The sequence below is a fragment of the Salvelinus namaycush genome, chromosome 29, assembly GCF_016432855.1.
Source record: "Salvelinus namaycush isolate Seneca chromosome 29, SaNama_1.0, whole genome shotgun sequence".
Classification (NCBI taxonomy): Eukaryota; Metazoa; Chordata; class Actinopteri; order Salmoniformes; family Salmonidae; genus Salvelinus; species Salvelinus namaycush.
The window spans coordinates 1,321,074-1,341,434 of NC_052335.1; the positions used below are offsets into that span (position 1 = coordinate 1,321,074).

Genomic DNA, 20,361 nt, shown 5'->3' on the forward strand with positions numbered 1-20,361 from the left:
CAAGATTCTCTGGTCTGATGAAAGTAAGATTGAACTATTTGGCCTGAATGCAGAGCGTCACGTCAGGAGAAAACCTGGCACCATCCCTACGGTGAAGCATGGTGGTGGCAGCATCATGCTGTGGGGATGTTTTTCAGCGGCAGGGACTGGGAGACTAGTCAGGATAGAGGGAAAGATGAACAGAGCAAAGTACAGAGAGATCCTTGATGAAAACCTGCTCCAGACCACTTAGGACCTCAGACTGGGGGCGAAGGTTCACCTTCCAACCATAAAACGACCCTAAGCACACTGCTAAGACAATGCAGGAGTGGCTTTGGGACAAGTCTCTTGAATGTCCTTGAGTGGCCCAGCCAGAGCCCGGACTTGAACCCAATCGAACATCTCTGGAGAGACCTGAAAATAGCTGTGCAGCAACGCTCCCCATCTAACCTGACAGAACTTGAGAGCCTCTGCAGAGAATGGGAGAAGCTCCCCAAATACAGGTGTGCCAAGCTTGTAACATCATACCAAAAAATACTTGAGGCTGTAATTTGCTGCCAAAGGTTCTTCAACATAGTAGTGAGTAAAGGGTCTGAATACTTCTGTAAATGTGATATTTCAGCTTAATTTGCTAAAATTTAAAAAAAAGTTTTTGCTCTGTCATTATGGAGTAATGTGTGTAGATTGATGAGGGGAAAAAACGATTTAATCAATTTTAGAATAAGGCTGTAACATAAACAAAATGTGGAAAAATTCAAGGGGTCTGAATACTCTCCAAATGCACTTTACATAAGGTTGCAGCTTCTAAGGTGCAGGGTTGAGTAACCGGGTGGTAACCGGCTAGTGACAGTGACTAAGTTCAGGGCAGGGTACTGGGTGGAGGCCGGCTAGTGAAGGCTATTTAACCATCTAATGGCCTTGAGATAAAGCTGTATTTCAGTCTTTCTGTCCCAGCTTTGATGCACCTGTACTGACCTTGCCTTCTGGATGACAGCAGGGTGAACAGGCCGTGGCGCGGGTGGTTGATGTCCTTGATGATATTTTTGGCTTTCCTGTGACATGCCTCTCTGTGGGCCAGCCCTGTCAGTAGAGGGTGTGGCTTATGTTTAAAGAATAGCTGAGGAACAGGTGACCATCAGCAGAATAGCTCATGGCAGTGCTACACGTAAGATTGTTTAAAATACCTTGAAAACAAAAAGCATAACCAAAATAAAATGTCCTGGCTATGTGACTGTGCAAATATTTACTGCATGTGTATAGGTCTGTGGACTGTATGACTGTCTTCCTCTCTCCATCTGGATGCAAAGCAGTCAGCCTTAGAGAATGTTGATATGGCTAGCCTAGGCTAGTATCTGGGTAATTCTCTGAAGATAACGTTTGATCTACAGTATATTCTAACCACAGTCTGCTCTCACGGTCCATTTACTAAATGCAGGATAAGTAGATAAGATATATGAGACTTGTTTTCAGGCCTTAGATGAACTTTCTGCATCAACAGTAATGCGAGGTGTGTGTGTGTGTGTGTGTGTGTGTGTGTGTGTGTGTGTGTGTGTGTGTGTGTGTGTGTGTGTGTGTGTGTGTGTGTGTGTGTGTGTGTGTGTGTGTGTGTGTGTGTGTGTGTGTGTGATCAGCATTTGAAGCTCTGGCCTTGCGTTGTGTCCCCTTTTTTGATCTAATTGTAATGTTCCCTCCCTCTCTCTCGGTAGGTGTCCAGCGGCTACCTTGTAGTGGTGTTTGTGTACGTGACCGAGTTCACCGGCAACAAGGTACGCACGTGGACCTCCATGCACGTGCACGCCGCCTTCGCCGCAGGCGTCATGATGGTGGCGATCACAGGCTACCTAGTGCGTACCTGGTGGATCTACCAGATCATCCTCTCCACCTGCACCTCGCCCTTCCTCTTCTTCTGCTGGAAGTTTCCCGAGACACCCTTCTACCTGATGGCTAAGGGGAGGCTCCAGGAGACCCAGGTCCTGTTGGATTCCATAGCCCGCTTCAACGGCCTGGAGCCTGGCCGCCTGAGGGCCGAGGACCTCCTGGAACCCAAGGAGGCTCTGCTGGAGAAGGAGGTGGCACCGGGGAGAGCACAGCCAGCGGAGTCCGAGAGAAAGCTGAGCATCCTGGACCTGTTTGGGACATGGAGGATGGCCTGGAGGACAGTGACAGTGTGGGCAGTGTGGTTCATTGGCAGCCTGGGCTACTACGTCTTCTCCCTGGGCTCCGTCAACCTGGGGGGCAACCAGTACATCAACCTCTTCCTGGCTGGTGAGAGGGGGATGGGGGTTGGTTTGTGTGTGCACCGTATGTACTATGGGTATGTGTGCTTATTATAGAAAACTGGTCTCAGAGCATTTAGCATTATTCTGACACTCCATTTAGTATGATACTGTTGTATATATAGTGTATGTGGACACACCTTCAAATTAGTGGATTCGGGCTATTTCAGCCACACCCATTGCTGACAGGTGTATAAAATCGAGCACATCGCCATGCAATCTCCATAGATAAACACTGGCAGTAGAATGGCCTTACTGAAGAGCTCAGTGACTTTCAACGTCGCACCTTCATAGGATGCCTAGGCCCCTCAGTTTCAGTGAAGGGAAATCTCAACGCTACAGCAGACATCTGCTAAATATGTGTACATGACCAATAAAATTTGATTTACATTTATTTTACGATGACATTCTAGACGATTCTGTGCTTCCAACTTCGTGGGTACAGTTTGGGGAAAGCTCTTTCCTGGTTCAACATGAGAATGCCTCCATGCACAAAGCAAGGTCCATACAGAAATGGTTTGTTGAGATCGGTGTGGAAGAACTTGACTGCCCTGCACAGAGCCCTAACCTCAACCCCATTGAGGGGGTAGCTTTATGAGTGCAGATTGTAGCTTCCATCAATGTAATTGTCTGCATCATTTTCAATCCCCCATATAGTGTGTGTGTAATATGTTATCCCCTTACCCTATCTCCCCTAATTGAAGTCATGCGTCCTCCGAAACATGACCCGCCAAAAAGCGCTTCTTAACACAGAAACCAGCTGCACCAATGTGTCAGAGGAAACACCATTCAACTGATGACCAAGGTCAGCCTGCAGGCACCCGGCCCGCCACAAGGAGTCGCTAGAGTGTGGTGAGCCAAGCATCCCTGAGTCACCTCTTCACTGTTGACATTGAGACATCCGCCCACTTAACCCGGAAATCAGCTGCACGAAACACCATTCAACCATTCAACAAGCCCCCTCCGGCCAAACCCTCCCCAAATCCGGACAACGCTGGGCAAATTGTGCACCACCCTATGTTACTCCCGGTCACGGAAGTGATCCTGGGATCAAACCCGGGTCTGTAGTGACGCCTCAAGCACCGCTGCGCCACTCAGGAGGCCCCTTAAATGTGACTTTCATATGACTGATGGCTTTAGTGGGTGGTCTAATGATTTAATAATTTCTGCCCTCCGTCATACACCTTCGGGATGAATTGGAACGCCGACTGCGAGCCAGGACTAATCGCACAACAGTAGTGCCCGACCTCACTAATGCTCTTGTGGAAGCAACTCCCCCGCAACATTGCTTCAGCATCTAGTGGAAAGAGTGGAGGCTGTTGTAGCAGCAAAGAGGGGACCATGATTATGCCTATGATTTCGCAATGAGTCGTTCAACGAGTAGGTGTCCACATACTTTTGGTCATGTAGTGTATATTATGTTTGGTATGGTTACATAAGACAGATGGTTACTCAGAGTTGGGGAGTAATTGTTTGTTACATATAATCTGACTACAAAAAAACGAACTCATCAGTTACCTTACCAGCAAAAATATTGTAATTGGATGACAGATATTTTTGAGAAACTAGATGATTACTTCTTGGATAACTTTTAAATTCAGAAAGGATGTTTGCGAAAAATAGTTTTTGACACCTTTATGTTTTCTCAATGACATTCAATTCAGCATTGAAAAAAGCTACAAGTTTAAGTTTGTTTCACCTGAGCAATCATTACACACCAAATGCGTTAGATTGATCCTTTTTGTCGTCTAATGTCTTTTAAGGAGAAAGTAACGTATAACAAAAAGTAATCAAATTAGGTTACTGATTACAATTTTGGACAGGTAACTAGTAACTAACAGATTACATTTACATAAGGCAAAAAAGATTACATAAGGCAAAAACAAAAGGACAGTGGTTGGTCGGGGCAGATGGGTTGGCATATAACGGGAGCGTCTAGCACCCCAAAAGTTTTGAGTTCGAATCTCATCACGGACAACTTTAGCATATTAGCTACTTTTCAACTACTTTTTGGGATTATGTAATTTATCATATGTCTTGGAGGACGTATACAGGGTTCAATAGGTTACTTTCTAAATGTAATCTGTTAGTTACTAGTTACCTGTCAAATTGTAATCGGTAATGTAACTTTGATTACCCAAACTCAGTAACGTAATCTGATTACTTCCTTTGACTTTTCCTTTTCCTTTTCCCTTGAGGCATTAGAAGAACACAAAAATGTATATTACCAATTGAACGACATCCATTGCAGACTAAATCAATGTTAGAGTTTACATAGCTGGCCATATATGGATGTCGCATTTTACTTTATAGGTTGGTTATGTAGGCTTCTTCTAACCTATATGATAGCTCGGGTGTTTTACATTGCAGACTAAATCAATGTTAGAGTTTACATAGCTGGCCATATATGGATGTCACATTTTACTTTATAGGTTGGTTATGTAGGCTTCTTCTAACCTATATGATAGCTCGGGTGTTTAAGTCTATCAAAAGTGTGTGGGTTTGAGCATGTGTCCGTTAGGCCTATGGAAAAATTTGATTGAGCAATAAAAGCCCCACTCGTGGTCTTAAATTAAAACTTGTTTTTGACAGTATGGAGCACAATACCACAGAGGAGTTTAGAAGGGAGGAACTCCATCTAAATTGTATTCCATAGGCTGGGATCCACACTATGCAGCTGTTGCAAGTATGCATTTTTCACTGGCATCCATTGTTCGCAAAAACAATGATTGATAGACAGCTTAAACGTCTTCAATGTTCTAGTACACCAATACAGAACCATAGGCTAAATAAATGGGGCATATAAGCAGACAATGGAAAGCTCTTACAATATTCGATGATGACATTTCTCTAAAACAGGCTACAGGGTAAATATGCACCACCAAGTCAGAACAGTAGGCTAAGTTATGATGGGAAAAGGGAACAAATTATTAGGGTGAGGTACATGGGCTACTAACAGCTTACTACACAACATACACTTAGTATTACTTTCTTAGCTACAATATACATATCTCCCTGACATATTACATCATTTATGCAGCAGCATGCAAGACATTTTTGGACTCACCTTGTTGTGCTGTGCTCACTTGAACAGGAAGGTTGGTGGCGGGCCTTCTTGTAGGCTCTAGAAAGAGGCCCAAAATCCTGACTTGGAATTCCGAGTTGACCGTTCAGAATGATTTTCTGTATTATCCCAGTCGGAGCTAGTTTTATCCGAGTTCCCAGTTGCCTTGAACTCACTGACGTCTGTGATTTCCCAGTTCAGAGTTTCCAGTTGTTTTGAACGTGGCAGAAGTCATGCTGGATTGACAATGTATTCAAATACATGGCCAATGTATTCAAATGCGTTACCCCCTTTTACGTGATATCCAATTGGTAGTTACGATCTTGTTTCATCATTGGAACTCCCCTACGGACTCGGCAAAGCCAGCCGCACCAATGTGTCAGAGGACAAACTGTCGAACTGACGACCGTAGTCGATCGACCAGCCCGCCACAAGGAGTCGCTAGAGCACAAGGAGACAAGGACATCCCGGCTGGCCAAACCCTCTCCTAACTCAGACGACGCTGGACCATTTGTGCGCCATCCCATGGGTCTCCCGGTCACGGCCGGCTGTGACAGCCTGGGATCGAACCCGGGGCTGCAGTGGCGCTTTTGCACTCATTGTTGAATTTCCGATTTCTAACTTGTTGTGTAATATTTATGTTCAATGGCCGATGAGCACCGATACGTTTTATCTATAATTTCTCTTCATATGACAAGGATTTGCCAGTAAATTACCGACTTAATGCGTGATGATGACTCCTTGTCTAGATTGCTAGCTAAGATTTTGAAAGTATGATGTTGACATGATCAGTCCAATCAAAGCTACGGTAGATATAACATGATTTGACGTCATTTTATCTTTTGGCCAATGACCTTGAGCCTTCATGTATGGGCACTTCTAATGTAAGTATATGGCAGCAACCAAGGGGATTGAATTTTCGAGCTCTACCCGTAGATTTTGCGGTGACGTAGTGTCCCCATGACCGACAGAAAGCTGAGCCAATCACGGCACAACTAGAGAACATTACCAACCCCTACGCTTCGTATATTTTTCCACTGGCTGCCCCACCACCACAGAAAGCACTGAGCAAGGCTGTAACACCTACATTTTGGAGCTGCTTTACTCAAGAAAGCGAAAAAGAGACCATGTTTGTATGCGGCTTTATTAACTTATTAACAAGCAAAACAGGAATACTTAAAAAACATTTTTTTCAGCTAAACCGCTGGGGCTCAAAACAGGTGTGCAACTAACAGCTAGCCCCCCTTGTTGTCCCGAACCAGGGAGGTTCTGCGCCGCAACATATGTGACTGCCTTCCTTGACAAAGTTACCAACGGGTTAAGCCACTCTTGAGTGGCTAATTCCGCGACATTTCAAGCTAGCTGTGGAGTGAGTTTACGGCAGATTTTTACCGTTGTTACACCTACATATGCAGCATTACCAGGAATGCTGTCTCCGCAAACGTGGGAACTTTTATTTGTCACATGCGCTGAATACAACAGGTGTAGACCTTACAGTGAAACGCTTACTTGGGTCATTCCAGAATTAGAGGACATTTTCTGTCCCACACATGAAATTTCAAATAATCCATGCCCAAAATATTTGTCCTGAGACAAAATGTAATTATAGTTGTCGGAAAAAAGTGGTTCCAAAATTATTTAAAATACCAAATAACTCTCGAGCACCCCTTAAAATTGCATTTTTCTCTTGTCCCACCTTCTTGATGACCAACTTGCACATCAAATATAACACTTAAAATAAGATTTCAATCTACTTTTTTGGTATGATTTTGTTTATATATGTCTCTTGTAATTGTTAAAACTATTTGTTTAATCATCAACATTTTTTAAATGATATCAATTATGCACTGAAGTTGTGTGCCACAACATGCAAGCAGCCCTGTTACCGAAACCAATCTACCCTGGCAGAGGAAGAGAAAAAACAGTTAGTCACATGAGACAGAGGAAATTACATCGTCAAGCCATTTGCTAACACCATAGGTAAACCAAAGTTAAGTCCTCTCTTCTATTTTTCCAATCTTTTCAGCCTTGATTGAGTGTGTCACTCTAACCAACACAACCCTGTTACTCATATAATCAGAATAAGACAAATTCATTTCAAAGTTTTCTGTTTTTATATATATATAACTAAGTTTGTCCTCGACCTTGACAGTAACGCTACATTCCACAGCTAGCATCTATTCCTGAGAAAAAGCTAACATTAGCATTGATTAATAATATAATAATATAATTCAAGTAACAGTGTTGCACTGCAGTAACAGGGTTGTATCTCCTTCAGTTCACTAAGAAGGGACAATCTATTATCTATAGTCAAATTAACACTAGAACTGCGATTTGCCATGTCATTCGACAGAGTTCTGGCACACCATTGAGAGCTCCAGAAGTTCAGTTGCCACCTCTATACCATCAGACAGCAATATGCTTTCTCTCGGGCCCTGAAGCTGAACCTCCCTGCAAATGAAAGTGCAGTCCATATTGACTTCTCTGAGAACTACGGCTGCAAGTACAGCGCTCAAGTACAAGCTGTCCATTTTGATGCATCACACCAACAGGCCACTATGCACACTGGGGTTTACTATGTGTGTGGGGTGGAGGCATCTGCCCCTACCTCCTTCTGCACTGTATCGGCATCCAGACTGAAGGGACCACCTGCCATACGGCAACACCTGGAGCCCATCCTGAGGGAAATTCGAGAGATGCCCGGATGTGACAACCATCCATTTTTTTTAGCGACGGTCCCTGCACACAGTAGAAGCAGCGTGGGAATTTTTACCTCTTTTGTACTGACATTTTCAAGAAGGGGTTTACAAGAGGAACCTGGAAGTACTTCGAAGCCAGTCAGGGCAAAGGTGCCCCAGATGGCGTGGGTGCCAAATTGAAGAGGAGGGCCGACTTGTCAGCCAAGGAGTTGATATCCCCATGGCATTGTCCCTGTACCAAACTCTGAGTGAGGGACGATCAAAGGTGAAATTGTTTTACATTCAGGAGCAAGCTGTGGAGGATGCAGTGAAAGAAATGCTAGCTTCCAGCCGTACCGTCCACAATGAGGCCCCGCCTGGGAAAGTTCTCTACCGCGACGTCAGCTGCTACAGAGAATCTGGAGTGTGATTGCCAAAAAACAAAGTGCTTCAACTTTAATCCCACAGATGACCACACAGAAGACCCCATACACAGCACACTAGAAGAAGTGTAGTGGCACAGTCCAGAGGTTGTGGGGATATGGTGTGCCCTGGTGTAGGACCACGCCATCTACCCAGGGATCAAACCAAGAGGTGAAATGTATGCATAGAGTGGGTGAACCGTCCCTCAGCGGCCAGAAAAAAACGATCTCCTTTGGTGTCCCTTTGAGGATGTGCTGACCCTCATTCCTCCCCCAGAGAACGTTACCTCACGCCACATGGTCATCGCAAGTGAGGTATGGGATACTCTGGCCAGCCACTAAAATTACATCTGAACATTATAACATCAGCTTTCTAAAATATTGATCAGTTCATGACTATTTTTGATATGCTCATTCATTTTAATGCCAGGTTGTCGGACCACTGTAATATGACACATTTTTACGTTTGTCCATTGAATATTTGATCAGATCCAGTTTGTGGTCTTGTTGACGTACTTATTTTTTATCATTCCTACTCATCCTGTTGATCCTCCTTCGAAAAGATATATACAATATTATTACACAACTTTCCTGTGGTCCTGGGTATTTATTTGTCACGTTTATGTCATGATCTACAATCAAACATGTAATCCATTCAACCTTGTTACCATGTCAGATTTTCTTAAAATTATTTTCTCAACTCACGAGGGTTTAACCTATTGTCCTTTTAATAGTTTGAATGATCATATGCATAACGTATGAGCAAATATTTGAAAATAAATACTGAAATTAGTTTTTTAAAAACATGTGCCTATTGAAAAGTTGGACAAGAGATTTCAAAGTTGCTTAAATGAATATAAGTCAAGTCTTATCTGAAATCAAACGCGTATTCAATGTGAATGTGAATGTGCCGTAGAGTTATTAAAGTGACTCTGCATTGATAACAAACAGAGTAGCAGCAGCGTAAAAGACGGAGGGGGGGGGGTGCAATGCAAATTGTCTGGGTAGCCATTTGATTAGATGTTAGGTCTGATTAGATGTCTTATGGCTTGGGGATAGAAGCTGTTTAGAAGCCTCTTGGACCTAGACCTGGCACTCCGGTACCGCTTGCCATGCGGTAGCAGAGAGAACAGTCTTTGACTAGGGTGGCTAGAGTCTTTGACAATTTTTAGGGCCTTCCTCTGATATAGAGGTCCTGGATGGCAGGAAGCTTGGCCCCAGTGATGTACTGAGCAGTACGCACTACCCTCTGTAGTGCCGAGCAATTGCCGTACCAGGCAGTGATGCATCCAGTCAGAATGCTCTCGATGTTGCACCTGTAGAACCTTTTGAGGATCTCAGGACCCATGCCAAATCTTTTTAGTTTCCTGAGGGGGAATAGGCTTTGTTGTGCCCTCTTCACAACTGTCTTGGTGTGTTTGGACCATTCTAGTTTGTTGTTGATGTGGACACCAAGGAATTTGAAGCGCTCAACCTGCTCCACTACAGTCCCGTCGATGAGAATGGGGGCGTGCTCGGTCCTCCTTTTCCTGTAGTCCACAATCATCTCTTTAGTCTTGGTCACGTTGAGGGATAGGTTGTTATTCTGGCACCACCCGGCCAGGTCTCTGACCTCCTCCCTATAGACTGTCTCGTCGTTGTCGGTGATCAGGCCTACCACTGTTGTGTCGTCTGCAAACTTAATGATGGTGTTGGAGTCGTGCCTGGCCTTGCAGTCGTGGGTGAACAGGGAGTACAGAAGGGGACTGATAACGCACCCCTGTGGAGCTCCAGTGTTGAGGATGAGCGTGGCAGATGTGTTGCTACCTACCCTCACCACATGGGGGCGGCTCGTCGGGAAGTCCAGGATCCAGTTGCAGAGGGAGGTGTTTAGTCCCAGGATCCTTAGCTTAGTGATGAGCTTTGAGGGTATTAATGCTGAGCTGTAGTCAATGAATAGCATTCTCACATAAGTGTTCCTTTTGTCCAGGTGGGAAAGGGCAGTGTGGAGTGAAATAAAGATTGCATCATCTGTGGATCTGTTGGGGCGGTATGCAAATTAGAGTGGGTCTAGGTTTTCTGGGATAATGGTGTTGATATGAGCCATGACCAGCCTTCAAAGCACTTCATGGCTACATACGTGAAGACTACTGGTCGGTAGTCATTTAGGCAGGTTACCTTAGTGTTCTTGGGCACAGGGACTATGGTGGTTTGCTTGAAACATGTTGGAATTAGACTCTAGCTAGTGCCATTTATACTCTCAATGATCTCAAAGGCTAAACAGTCTCATCACCAGGGCCTTTCAGTCAAATAACAGCCACAGCTGGCCCAGTACCAGATGTCACCACACATAATGTCCCCATGCCAGCAATGCCTGCCCCCTTGCCCTGACATCTTCTGTGATTGGCTGTTTCTAGGTGCAGTGGAGTTCCCTTCCTACCTGATTGGCTGTTATGCGATGGACCGGGTGGGCAGGAAGAGGACATGTGCCCCAGCTCTGCTGCTGGCTGGAACGGCCTGCATGCTCATCATTGTGGTGCCAAAAGTATGTACCAACAATCACGTGTGTTTGTGTGTGAGCTAGAGAGAAATCAAAGGATATGATCCACCCAGAAAATATGATCCCATTTGCCCAATGTGGACAAGATGTACAGGGGATAGCCAACACACAGCCTACACCAAGCCCACAGCAGCCAAACACAGGGTAGCCTACACCAGTCCAGCATAGGCTAGCGGACACCAGCCCAACATGGGCCAGGCCACACCAAGCCCTGCACAGGCTAACCCACACTAAGCCCAGCTACTTCATAATGCAGAGGCTCATTACAATATTTTGGGCCGTGGTTTGCATATGCGTTAATTCATGTTGTTAAGCTAAAAAAGAATACAACCAAGGAGAGTTTGGATCTTTAAAGCCAATTATCTCTGAAAAATATTTTTTCAGATAGAACCTTGTAGTTCAAAGTTCACAAAAGTATATTTGTTCAACCATTACTGAGAGTGTTGTTCCAGTTAAAATGTTCTGTTGTGTGGAATCACAATGTGTTTGTTATGCATGTTACCAATGATAAAGTCTGTAAAATTACTTAGATAACTGCATGTGATATTAGAGAAACATTTAAGTTTCTCTGGCTTCTAATCTGTGACTGGATATTTTATTTCTGATGCTCCGTACCCGTGACTGTGCAGATTCTCGCAGTATCTCACAGGGAATGTCAAAATCAAAATCATGTCAAAATCTTTTTAGATACATACCTGTAGTTAAATGCCAAAATATAATATTTTCCAATGTCACTGAGCAAGAAAGAAACAACCAAAACATCCATAGCCTCTACAATATTGAAACATGATTTTGTCATGAGTACCATTTCCTTGATTTTTGCAGACCCATGACTATGGTGTATCAAAATTAGCTAGCAAACGTTAGCATGCTAGCGACTCTAGTCAGCATAGGCTGCTACATGATAATCAGCTCACGTTAGCTAGCTAGCATTAGTTAGCCCACCTAACTAGCTGTAGTCCAATGGGAACCGATGCAACCCTGCTGGCTACGTCGCTAGCTAGATGACCAGTGGTGACAGTGAGGTCCCTATGAGATTCAAGCCTTTAATAAGTGCCATCGTGTAGGAATAGCAAAGAAAATACTGGTTTTCATCAAGGGTCTCTCTGTACAGTACTTTGCTCCTTTCATCTGGATGGTGCCAGGTTTCCTCCAGACGTGACGCTTGGCATTCAGGCCAAAGAGTTCAATCTCGGTTTCATAAGACCAGAGAATCTTTTTTATCATAGTCTGAGAGTCCTTTAGGTGCCTCCTTTAGGTACCTTTTGGCAAACTCTTAGCGGGCTGTCATGTGCCTTTTACTGAAGAGTGGCTGCCATCTGGCCACTCTACCACAAAGGCCTGATTGGTGGAGTGCTGCAGAGATGGTGTCCTTCTGGAAGTTTTTCCCGTCTCCATAGAGGAACTCTGGAGCTCTGTCAGAGTGACCATCAAGTTCTTGGTCACCTCCTTGACCAAGGCCCTTCTCCCCCGATTGCTCAGTTTGGCCGGGCTGCCAGCTCTAGGAAGAGTCTTGGTGGTTCCAAACTTCTTACATTTAAGAATGGAGGCCACTGGTCTTGGGGACGTTCAATGTTTCACACATGTTTTGATACCCTTCACCAGATCTGTGCCTTGACACAATCCTTTTGCAGAGCTCTATGGACAATTCCTTTGACCTCATGGTATGGTTTTTGTTCTAACATACACTGTCAACTGAGGGAACTTATATAGAAAATGTGGTGCCTTTCCAAATCATGTCCAATCAATTGAATTTACCACAGGTGAACTCTAATCAAGTTGTAGAATCACCTCAAGGATGATCAATGGAAATCGGATTCAACTGAGCTCAATTTCGAGTCTCATAGCAAAGGGTCTGAATACTTTTTTTATACATTTGCAAACAATTCTAAAAACCTGTTTTCACTTTGTCATTATGGGGTATTGTGTGTAGATTGATGAGGATTTTTTTCTTTAATCCATTCTAGAGTAAACCTGTAACGTAACAAAATGTGGAAAAAGCGAAGGGGTCTGAATACTTTCCACATGCACTGTATACAGTTGGCTGGGCTTCCCGTGCATCGGCCAGACAGAACAACTACCTCCGGTATGACGAAGGGGGGTGGTGTGTGTCTATTTGTCAATAACATCTGGTGCGCAAAGTACTATCAAGGAAGTCTCGAGGTATTGTTCACCTGAGGTAGAGTACCTCATGATAAGCTGTAGTCCACACTATCTACCAAGAGTTTTCATCTATATTTTTCGTAGCTGTCTATTTACCACCACAAACCGATGCTGGCACTAAGATCACACTCAACGAGCTGTGTAAGACCATAAGCAAACATGTAAATGCTCATCCTGAAGGTGCGCTCCTAGAGGTTGGGGACTTTTACCTAATTTCTACCAGCATGCCACATGTGCAACCAATGGAGAAAAAAAAACTCTACACCACCTTTACTCTACACACAGAGACACTTACAAGCTCTTCCTCACCCTCCATTTGGCAAATCTGACTCTAATTCTATCCTCCTGATTTCTGCTTACAAGCAAAGACTAAAGCAGGAAGTACTAGTGACTCGCTCAATACGGAAGTGGTCAGATGACGCAGATGCTACGCTACAGCACTGTTTTATTAGCACAGACTGGAATATGTTCCGGGATTCATCCAATGGCATTGAGGAGTATATCACCTCAGTCACCAGCTTCATCAATAAGTGCATCAATGACGTCGTCCCCACAGTAACCGTAGGTACATATCCCAAACAGAAGCAATGGATTACAGGCAACATCTGCACCAAGCTATAGGCTAGAGCTTCCGCTTTCAAGGAGCGGAACACTAATCCCACTATGCCCTCAGCCAAACCATCAAACAGGCAAAGCATCGATACAGGACTAAGATTGACACTTACTACACTGGCTCTAATACTCGTCGAATGTTCCAGACTATTACGGACTACAAAGGGAAACCCAGCCACAAGCTACCCAGTGACGCAAGCCTACCAGACGGGCTAAATGCCTTTTATGCTCGCTTCGAGGATAGCACCCCAGCTAACAATCACAGACCATCATATTTCAACCTTCCAGGCGCGACACAAAACGCAGAAATAAAGATATAATTCATGCCTTACCTTTGACGAGCTTCTTCTGTTGGCACTCCAATATGTCCCATAAACATCACAAATGGTCCTTTTGTTCGATTAATTCCGTCGATATATATCCAAAATGTCCATTTATTTGGCGCGTTTGATCCAGAAAAACACCGGTTCCAACTTGCACAACGTGACGACAAAATATCTCAAAAGTTACCTGTAAGCGTTGTCCAAACATTTCAAACTACTTTTGTAATACAACTTTTGGTATTTTTTAACGTAAATAATCAATAAAACTGAAGACGGGAGAATCTGTGTTCAATACCGGAGGAAACAATGTGTAGCATGCTTTCTGGTCACGCGCCTCTAACAAACAGTACACTTCACTGGAGCCTCATTCTGAACATGGCTACTTCTTCATTTCTCAAAGGTAAAACCTCAACCAATTTCTAAAGACTGTTGACATCCAGTGGAAGCGATAGGAACTGCAGGAAGGTCCCTTAGAAATCTGGATTCCCAATGAAAACCCATTTAAAAGAGAGTGACCTCAAAAAAAAGAAATCTGAATGGTTTGTCCTCGGGGTTTTGCCTGCCAAATAAGTTATGTTATTCTCACAGACATGATTCCAACCGTTTTAGAAACTTCAGATTGTTTCCTATCCAATACTACTAATAATATGCATATATTAGCATATGGGACTGAGTAGGAGGGAGTTTACTCTGGGCACGCTTTTCATCCAAATGTGAAAATGCTGCCCCCTATCCTAGAGAAGTTAAAGCAACTCAGCGTTTAACACCATAGTGCCCACAAAACTCATCACAAAGCTAAGGGCCCTGGGACTGAACACCTCCCGCTGCAACTGGATCCTGGACTTTCTGACGGGCCGCCCCCAGGTGGTAAGGGTAGACAACAACACATCTGCCATGCTGATCCTCAACACAGGGGCCCCTCGGGGGTGCGTGCTTAGTCCCCTCCTGTACTGTCTGTTCACCCATGACTGCGTGGCCAAGCACGACTCCAACACCATCACTGCTGCTACGCTCTGTTTATTGTCTATGCATCGTCACAATAGCCCTACCTACATGTACATATTACCTCGACTAACCTGTACCCCCGCACATTGACTCGGTTCCGGTGCCACATGTATATAGCCCCGTAATTGTTATTTTATTGTGTTACTTTGAAATGTAGTTAATATAGTAAATATTTTCTAGACTGCATTGTTAGTTAATGGCTTGTAAGTAAGCATTTTACGGTAAGGTCTACCTACACCTGTTGTATTCGGCGCATGTGACAAATAACATTTGATTTGTTCCAAGGCACTTCAATCTTTTGTCTTGCACATTCACCCTCTGAATGGCACACATACACAATCCATGTCTCAATTGTCTCAAGGCTTAAAAATCCTCCTCTAACCTGTCTCCTCCCGTTAACCTACACTGATTGAAGTGGCTTTAACAAGTGACATCAATAAGGGATCATAGCTTTCACCTGAATTCACCGGGTCAGACTATGCCATGGAAAGAGCAGGTGTTGCTAATGTTTTGTACACTCAGTGCATTTAACATCACGTAAAATGCATATAATGCCTTAAAATGTATTCCAGAGATACATGTACATACATTTTCTCAAATGCATGTAATGCCTGACAATATTCCAGAAATGCATGGATATGACATCTAGTCTACAGGGTGGCCAAAGGGGTTCCTAATTCCGCTTCTTCAATTACTCTTTACAGTTGTTGAATGGAGATAATGTTTTAGGGCCACCAAGCCATTGTTAAAAGGTTTCTAGCCTGTCCATCTATCAGTAACAGGGTGGACGTGCTTGACCCGCTCAGTTTTCCACCACAAAACACCAGAAAATGGCCAAAAAGAGTATAACCAGCATCTGCTTTTACACTATGATTTGACTATTAGATTTTCCATGTTTCTGTTGAAATACATTTTTTTAAGGAATAGTTTCACCAAATTAAAATGAGAGATCAGTTCACATGACCTTAAAATGAGAGACAGCTGTAAATGAATGACTAATCACGTGAAGTAATTCATAATCCTAAATAGGGCTTTACAATAATGGTGAAAATCTGATTTATTGAATACTTCAAGTGGTCTATTTTAAAGGGCACTTCATTTCATATAACAGGATTTTAACATTCAATATTGGTGCATAATTGCTACTTATCCAATAGGTTACAAAATCTATTCTATTTACACGATTTTATCCTATAGGATTACAATCCTATAGAATTATATCCTATAGAATAAAAACCAAAAAAATCATATAGTATGAAGTCCTATAGGAGTCTAATAGGACTGGTTCCAAAATCTGATATGATTTTTCTATTGGATTCTGTTCAAAAATCGAATCAATCAATCAATCAAATGTATTTATAAAGCCGTTTTTACATCAGCCGATGAAACTCAGCCTAAAATCCCAATCAGTAAGCAATGCAGATATAGAAGCACAGTGGCTAGGAAAAACTCGCCAGAAAGGCAGGAACCTAGGAAGAAACCTAGAGAGGAACCAGGCTCTGAGGGGTGGCCAGTCCTCTTCTGACTGTGCCGGGTGGAGATTATAACAGAACATGGCCAAGATGTTCAAACGTTCATAGATGACCAGCAGGGTCTTATGATGATGATAATAATAATAATAGTAATCACAGTGGTTGTAGAGGGTGCAACAGGTCAGCACCTCAGGTGTAAATGTCAGTTGGCTTTTCATAGCCGATCATTCAGAGTTAGACAGCAGGTGCGGTAGAGAGAGAGTCAAAAACGGCAGGTTTGGGACAAGGTAGCACGTCCTGTGAACAGGTCAGTGTTCCATAGCCGCAGGCAGAACAGTTGAAACTGGAAACTTAAATTCACACCGGATAAGACACGATAAATACTCCAGATATAACAGACTGACCCTAGCCCCCCAACACACAAACTATTGCAGCATAAATACTGGAGGCTGAGACAGGAGGGGTCGGGAGACACTGTGGCCCTGTCCAACGATACCCCCAGACAGGGCCAAACAGGCAGGATATATGATATGATTTTTCTATTGGATTCTATATGATAAAATCCTATAGGGTAGAGTCCAATAGGACTGGTTACAAAATCTGATTGGATTTAACAGTAATCAAGAAAACGGGGTTGACTTGCCTATTATAAGGCACATATATTTAGCAATAACAAACAAGAAAAAACATTTATCATCTGCTATAACAATATAGTGATTAAAAAACGACATACAAAAATGGCTACAACTTAGCTAGCTAGCTCGTCAGCTGACAGGCAAAATGTGGATAACAGTAGTTTCTTAACTAGCACAAAAATATATGACGGAAATAGGATTAAAACATTGGCAACTTCGACAGGAAACATAAGGAAACAAATACTGTACTCACTGTCTTGTTTTGCTCGCTTTGTACAAAATAATAAAATGCAGTACGACAAGATCTTCATAAAATGTAGTTCTTTATTAGCTAGCTATAACTGGCATGTTCATTTGTCTCCGGCCATGATCAACTGAAATGACCTCACGACCTGGGTGGTCTTAATCATGCAATCTTTGCGCAGTATGCAATGACGGTAAAATGCAACCAATTACAAAATTCTGTTTGTTGACCAATTAATATCTTTAAAAAAAGATAAAAAAAGAAAAAGATTCTGTTTGTTGACCATCCCCCTTCTTTAAAAAAAGAAAAATGTTCTACATACTTTCAAGCGTTTCTTTTGAACACGTGCTCTTTAGTTTGAAATCAAGGTAAGTAACCATGTATACTGCACCTACTGCATCAACATAACAAACTTTTTTAAACATTTTTTATTTCACCTTTATTTAACCAGGTAGGCTAGTTGAGAACAAGTTCTCATTTACAACTGCGACCTGGCCAAGATAAAGCAAAGCAGTGCGACACAAACAACAACACAGAGTTACACATGGAATAAACAAACATACAATAATACAATAGAGAAAGTCTATATACAGTGTGTGCAAATGAGGTAAGATAAGGGGGGTGAGGCAATAAATAGGCCATGGTGGCGAAATTATTACAGTATGGCAAATTAAACAGTGTGGTGATAGATGTGCAGAAGATGAGTGTGCAAGTAGCGGTACTGGGGTGCAAAGGAGCAAAATAAATAAAATAAATAACAATATGGTGATGAGGTAGTTGGATGGGCTATTTACAGATTGGCTATGTCCAGGTGCAGTGATCTGTGAGCTGCTCTGACAGCTGGTGCTTAAAGCTAGTGAGGGAGATATGAGTTTTCAGCTTCAGTGATTTTTGCAGTTCATTCCAGTCATTGGCAGCAGAGAACTGGAAGGAAAGGCTGCCGAAGGAGGTATTGGCTTTGGGGATGACCAGTGAAATATACCTGCTGGAGCGCGTGCTGCGGGTGGGTGCTGCTATGGTGACCAGTGAGCTGAGATAAGGCGGGGCTTTACCTGGCAATGACTTATAGATAACCTGGGCCAGCCAACGAGAGCATACAGGTCGCAGTGGTGGGTAGTATATGGAGCTTTGGTGACAAAACGGATGGCACTGTGATAGACTGCATTCAATTTGCTGAGTAGAGTGTTGGAGGCTATTTTGTAAATGACATCGCCGAAGTCAAGGATCGGTAGGATAGTCAGTTTTACAAGGGTATGTATTAGAGGTCAACCGATTATGATTTTTCAACGCCGATAGCGATACCGATTATTGGAGGACCAAAAAAAGCCGATACCGATTAATCGGCCAATTTTTTAAAAACATTTATTTGTAATAATGACAATTACAACAATACTGAATGAACACTTATTTTAACTAAATATAATACATCAATAAAATCAATTTAGCCTCAAATAAATAATGAAACATGTTCAATTTGGTTTAAATAATGCTAAAATAATGTGTTGGAGAAGAAAGTATAAGTGCAATATGTGCCATGTAAGAAAGCTAACGTTTAAGTTCCTTGCTCAGAACATGAGAACACATGAAAGCTGGTGGTTCCTTTTAACATGAGTCTTCAATATTCCCAGGTAAGAAGTTTTAGGTTGTAGTTATTATAGGAATTATAGGACTATTTCTCTCTATACCATTTGTATTTCATTAACCTTTGACTATTGGATGTTCTTATAGGCACTTTAGTATTGCCAGTGTCACAGTATAGCTTCCATCCCTCTCCTCGCTCCTACCTTGGCTCGAACCAGGAATACAATGACAACAGCCACCCTCGAAGCAGCGTTACCCATGCAGAGCAAGGGGAACAACTACTCCAAGTCTCAGAGCGAGTGACGTTTGAAACGCTATTAGCGCGCACCCCGCTATCCAGCTAGCCATTTCACATCGGTTACACCAGCCTAATCTCGGGAGTTGATAGGCATGAAGCACAGCGAAGAGCTTCTGGCAAAACGCAGGAAAGTGCTGTTTGAATGAATGCTTACAAGCCTGCTGCTGCCTACCACCGCTCAGTCAGATTGCTCTATCAAATCATAGACTTAGTTATAACATAATAACACACAGAAATACGAGCCTTAGGTCATTAATATGGTCAAATCCGGAAACTATCATCTCGAAAACAAGACGTTTATTCTTTCAGTGAAATACGGAACCGTTCCGTATTTTATCTAACGGGTGGTATCCATAAGTCTAAATATTCCTGTTACATTGCACAACCTTCAATGTTATGTCATAATTACGTAAAATCCTGGCAAATTAGGGGGCCCAAACTGTTGCATATACACTGACTCTGCGTGCAATGAACGCAAGAGAAGTGACACAATTTCACCTGGTTAATATTGCCTGCTAACCTGGATTTCTTTCAGCTAAATATGCAGGTTTAAAAATATATACTTATGTGTATTGATTTTAAGAAAGGCATTGATGTTTATGGTTAGGTACACATTGGAGCAACGATACGCACCGCATCGATTATATGCAACGCATTACACGCTAGATAAACTAGTAATATCATCAACCATGTGTAGTTAACTAGTGATTATGATTGATTGATTGATTGTTTTTTATAAGATAAGTTTAATGCTAGCTAGCAACTTACCTTGGCTTCTACTGCATTCGCGTAACAGGCAGGCTCCTCGTGGAGTGCAATGTAATCAGGTGGTTAGAGCGTTGGACTAGTTAACTGTAAGGTTGCAAGATTGAATCCCCCGAGCTGACAAGGTAAAAATCTGTCGTTCTGCCCCTGAACGAGGCAGTTAACCCACCGTTCCTAGGCCGTCATTGAAAATAAGAATGTGTTCTTAACTGACTTGCCTAGATAAATAAAGATGAAATAAAGGTGTAAAAAAAAATATATATATAAAATAAATCGGCCAAATCGTTGTACAAAAATACCGATTT

The 20,361-nt window shown here is 42.8% G+C and overlaps 1 protein-coding gene across 1 annotated transcript in view; it reads left to right on the forward strand.

Annotated features, from left to right (window-relative positions):
• Window positions 1–20,361, forward strand: part of slc22a16 (solute carrier family 22 member 16) — a 49,929-nt gene that overhangs the window by 19,463 nt on the left and 10,105 nt on the right. Inside the window, exons 4-5 of the mRNA XM_038968874.1 lie at window positions 1,686–2,244; window positions 10,816–10,943. Coding sequence (XP_038824802.1) covers window positions 1,686–2,244; window positions 10,816–10,943 — 687 coding nt within the window. The remainder of the gene's footprint in view (window positions 1–1,685; window positions 2,245–10,815; window positions 10,944–20,361) is intronic.